This window comes from Paroedura picta, chromosome 1 (assembly GCF_049243985.1).
Source record: "Paroedura picta isolate Pp20150507F chromosome 1, Ppicta_v3.0, whole genome shotgun sequence".
Classification (NCBI taxonomy): Eukaryota; Metazoa; Chordata; class Lepidosauria; order Squamata; family Gekkonidae; genus Paroedura; species Paroedura picta.
The window spans coordinates 43,783,259-43,788,627 of record NC_135369.1 but is presented as its reverse complement, the minus strand read 5'-3'; the positions used below and the strand labels follow the sequence as shown (position 1 = coordinate 43,788,627).

Genomic DNA, 5,369 nt, shown 5'->3' with positions numbered 1-5,369 from the left:
CAATATCACCCAGCTGGCTGCCTGTGGAGAAACAGGGAATGAGATCCAGCTCTCCAGATTAGAGGCCACTACTCTTAACCTCTACACTATGCTGGCTCTCTGGAATATGGCTGTATAGCTATCCCACGTGTCTGTTTTATTACAAGAATATACCCCACAAGCAATTCTCTTACAGGGAAGAAGACCTACAGGCGGGAGTGCAGAGGCCTTTGATCATCTCCATGTCTAACTTCTTCAGCAGGAAGTCTTTGCCTGGAGTCTGTGGGCAAGAATCTCCAACAGCAACTAATTCCAAAACTGTGCTCTGATAGAACTACCAGTGCGGGCACTGAAATAACAGAGCCTCTGACAAAATGAGCTTTGGCTGATGAAAGTGTGCACAGAAGGACATAAGGCAAGCCTGTTGGATAAGTCCAGCATCCCTTTACACTCAGTGGCAAACCAGCTGATCTGGAAGACCAACAAACAAGGTGTAGAGGACAAGGTCTCCCCCTGAGGTTGCCTTAGACTAGAACATTGGAATTTGGAGGTTTCCTGCCTCTGAATATGTAAACTCCTCCAGGAGTTGAGAGCCAGTGTAATGTAGTGGTTAAGAGTGGCAGCCATTTTCATACAGGCTGCACCATTGAGCACCAGGTAAATACAGACTAGATATTTTATTTTCAGTCTTTTCCCCAATAATTCCAGCATGTGAATTCCCCTTTTTTCATTGCTGCATATACTGTTTTGGCTGCAACCCCAGGGAGCTGCCATTTGCCATGTTAAGAACATTTGCAGGTATTGATTGGCACAGCATATGAAGAAGAACCTTTTTTGTGCCCTGCTTTTAACTACCCAGAGGAGTCTCAAATCAGCTTCCAATCACTTACCCTTTCCTTCCCCACAACAGATGCCCCGTGTGGTAGGTGGGGCTGAAAGAACTGCAATTGGCCCAAGGTCACCCAGCAGGCCTCATGTGAAGGAATGGAAAATCAAACTTGGATCTCCAAAGGTTGCTACTCTTAACCACCACACAAAGTTGGTCCTCTGTTGGGCAAACAGTGGTTCCCTAGGGCTATTTTAGGTCAGAAAAACTGCACAGGTTAAGACTTAAATTTTCTCTCCCCATGCACTGTGGTTTAATCCATGTGCCTAGGAATTTAATTCTGAGGACAGAATTTCCAGAACACATCTGGGGGACATGAGGACTTTGTAACATCACATATGATTAATTTGGCACCACTCCTTCACACACTCTCCTTCTGTAATAACATGTCCATTATTTCTCTGGTCTCCTTCTCATGCAGAATAACTGTCCAGAACAGAAACCCAGCCTGAAATGCTGGGTGGGATGGATGGGTGGGGGGAGGCTTTTCCAGTAGGGTTATTTTGCAGGGTACATAGGGTTGCTAACAACCTGGAGGAAATATGTCCTGCTACTTTAATGCAGGTTAATAAGGTGCTATTAACCAGGTGATTTTATTTACCTTCATACCAGAAAAGCTTACTTGCCTATTTCTACATATTAATCTTGTTAGATCCTGTGGGTAAAGAAGCACAGACCCTGGAATTGTTGCAGCTCTTTATTGGTGCCAAAACATGATACAAATTATACCAAAACTGCACTATAGAGCCCCCTAGAAATTCCTATACACAAACAGGACAAAGGTACTGGCTGTGGCCTTGCACCATTGACCAGATCCTATTTACTGATTCAAACTGGTTGGATTCTGCCATGGGGATCCTTGGTGTGCGAACCGTCACTGATTGATCCTACCTTGGACCATGTGCTCAGTCCTCCTAGGGTCCTCAGCCTTGCTACGTACACAACACTTCTATTAAAGGGACAGGATATATTTTTAGAGGTTGCTAGCAGCCCTAAGTGTGAGCTGCGGGAAGTAGGACAGGATGAATGGAGAAGCTCCAAAAGCACACATATAGCAAGAGCAGAAATGGAAGAGGGAGTGTTATAGTATTCCTTCTGCCTCATCTATAAAGTAGTCTCTAGAACACAGGACTCTATGGGTAACAAAACACAAGAATTGTATTTACAACATGAAACATATTCTTCACATTGTTGCTGGTGGAAAAAGCTACATGTGGTGTATATGTGATGTATCTTGCTACACTCTTCCAGCAGCAAGAAGTTCTCAGGCATCGCTAGCTGGTTTGGCTCCTTTCAGAAGAGAGAGTACTAGAGACTTACAGGAGTTCTGTAATTCTCTCTTGGCAGAGGGGTAAACTAAAGAGGGCATCAGGGTTCAAGCCCCTCTGGGATGTCCTGAAGGGAAAAAAAGACCCTCCCCCAAGCTGCCAGGTAAACAACTTGCTCTACAAGGGCTACACTGGCCTGCCCTTGTCTCTGACCCAAAAATTGCAGCTGAGGCAAAATGCGGCTCACAGGAACACCTTGGAGGGCAGCATTGGTTGCCAGTTGCGACCCAGGTTCAAGGTTTTGGTTTTGTTCAAGGCCCTTTGTGGTCTGGGACCCAAGTATCTGAGGGACTGCTTGTCATCCTATGCCCCGTGCAGGGGCTTGCGCTCTCTGGGTACCAACTTGTTGGTTGTTCCTGGCCCCAGAGAAGCTCACCTGGCCTCAACCAGAGCAGGGCCATCTCAGTCCTGGTTCCTACCTGGTGCAACGAGCTCCCGGAAGAGCTGCAGGCCCTGGGAGAGCTTTCTGCATTCTGCAGGGCCTGCAAGACGGAGCTCTTCCACTGGGTCTACAGATGAGGCCAGTTCTGGAGGAAGATCAATAGGCCCCGTGAGTCCTGCTTGTCTTTGTGGCAACTGAACAAATTCCTAGGAGGCACAAGGTTGTTTTTGTTTGTTTGTTTTTATAAAGAGAAGGGGGACCTTCCTTGTATAATACTGTCTAGGGAAAAAATATGTATGTGCCTGTGCATTTGTACATGGGAAGGAAAGTGTTAGAGGAAAACAAAGAAATTAAAGAAACAGGAATATTTGTCATTAGCCATGTGTATTGTGGGGGGGGGGGAAGAGACCTGTGGTTTAAATGCTGGAAGTTAGGGTGATTTAAACACTCTGAGACTTGCAGCTTTAGAGAAAAAGCAGTTGACAATATGGAAATGCTATTGTTCTGTGTCTCTATGCATCCGTACATGGGAAGGAAGGAGGTAAAGCTGGTTCACCATATGTAGAAAATGAGGCAATTCTACTGTCCTAGACCCTACCTCAAGCAAACAAATATTCCCATATTTTCAGGTCATAGTAACTGAGATGCCAGTATATACTCTGGAATCTGAGATGTATTTGGAGGTTTGTACTGAGTAACCAATATGTGAGCGGAATTGCTGTTAGAGTGTTGGTCTAAGATTGGGGAGACCAGAGTTCATATTCCCACTTAAGTCACAAAGCACCTTGGGCCAGTCACATGCCTTTGGCCTTAATTATGAGAAAAACTGAGAGGGGGAGGAAGTATTTCCTTTCATACACAAATTAAATATTCACTCAAATAGTCTCAGTGTCAAATTTCATGAAATTTTCCCTCTCCTCTGTCAGTCTATTATAAGTGAAAACAGTATATATTTCAAACCACATGATTATTGATGCCATTTATTTTTAAACACACAGGATTTTATATTTCAATATTTTCATATAGGTAGTAATCTATATTACTGGGCCTGGGCCTGGATCAGGTTCAGCCAAGGGCACTTTCCTCAGAAACCCCTGCTCCCCGAGAAATTGAGAAGTCTACACCCTACCTGCTGGTTGTGTAGGAACTAATCCTAGGATTGACAACAATTTGGAGAATAATGCCCTTTCCCTTTAAAAGAGACTTCTTGGATAGAAATGGGCAGGTGAAACATTTTATGGCATGGAGGTGAAGAACATTGCCTGGTATTTGCTACAGGCCAAACTGTTATAAAGGGGACAGTGAAAAGGACCAGGTTAAAAGGTTGGCAATTCTAGGTAATACCAACGTTTGATGCCTGTATCAAAAATGCCCTGTTACTTTCTGGGATATTATTTATCAGGTTATGTTATTATTCTATGCCATGAAAAAAGTCAACTGCTCAACCCCACACACTAAAGCCAGCACACTTTTTCTCCAGGCCTGAGGGCAAGCCTCAGATGTCTCTCCAAATTTGATCCATTTTGATTTGTCATTTCATAAGGTTGACGGTATGTTGGATGAATAGGTCCGAGGAAGCTAATGATGGATCGGAATAAAATGGCTCCGCAAAAATTGAGTCCAATAGCACCTTTAAGACCAATGAAGCCTCAGGGGAGGCTGGTATACAAATATAATAAACAAACAACGAAATTTATTCAAGGTGTGAGCTCTTCAGCAAAGTGCCTGCACACAAAAGTTCAGGCCTTGAATAAATCTTGCTTGGGCTTAAAGGTGCTGTTGGACTAAATTTTTGTTGTGCTACTTCAGACCAACAGGGCTACCCACTCGGAATGAGACGGTAAATCCCCGTCTTGCCTAAACCAAAGTTGAATTCAGTCGGGTTGGTCCGTATTGAAATTCCAGAATAGCAGCAGCAGCGCTAACAGTAGGGCACTCCGAAATAAGTGAACGACCCTTTCGCCCAGGTTTTTGCTGGATGCAGAATTCCCGCTGGCTGGTCCGGCCGCTGCGCGATGGCCGCCACTGGAGGGAGCTGCGCTGCAAGGCCGGATCCCCGCCTCCCTTCCTGCCGCTCTCTGCGACGGGGCGGCTGCCGTGGCGGAAGCGTGGTGGGGCGCATGGCGCTGGGGTCGGAGGCGCTGTCGGAGCGGCCGGTGCAGTTGGCCGTGCTGCTGGCCTTCGCCTCGGGGGTGCTGGTGGGCTGGCAGGCGAACCGCATGCGGAGGCGCTACCTGGACTGGCGGAAGCGGCGCCTGCAGGATCAGCTGTCGGCCACGCAGAAGAAGCTGGACCTGTCCTGAGCCCGCCCACAGGAAGGTGAGTGGGAGGGAGGGAGGCATGGGGCTGCTGGGGAAGGGCACGGCCGCGGGCCTTGCGGGGCTTCCCTCCCTTCGGTAGACGACTCGTCGGGGGGGGGGGGTCAGCGTGGAGCCGAAGAAGGGTCCCGGCGAATTGCTCCAATCAAAGCGGAGCGGCTCGACGGGGCCTCGTGATCTATCTTGTGGCCCTGGGGCAGTAGATGAGTTTGCCCTGGCGGAAAAACTGCCCGAGGATCGGGACAAGGAAGCTACGGGGAAACCTGCCACACTCTGCATTGTATTGACAGCCACAACAGCCGCAGGGAAACGACAAAAGCCCGACCCCCTTGTGGAAGGCACCGCGGTCTCCCTAAATTTTCTTATGCTGACGGCCAGCTCAGAAGCCCCTTTCACGCATCCCTTGTCATCTCTTTTAGTAGCCCTCTGCGGATGGATTTTTGTGTAATTTCAGGCACAGCCATTTTAGCAGTCAG

General features: G+C 47.5%; 1 protein-coding gene across 1 annotated transcript; it reads left to right on the top strand.

The window, feature by feature from the left end:
- The first annotated feature begins 4,575 nt into the window (after window positions 1–4,575).
- MTLN (mitoregulin) lies at window positions 4,576–4,894 on the top strand. Its single transcript, XM_077335965.1, has one exon. It carries the CDS (start codon window positions 4,591–4,593, stop codon window positions 4,876–4,878), a length of 288 nt encoding a protein of 95 aa, XP_077192080.1. The 5' UTR covers window positions 4,576–4,590; the 3' UTR covers window positions 4,879–4,894.
- The last annotated feature ends 475 nt before the right edge of the window (window positions 4,895–5,369 follow it).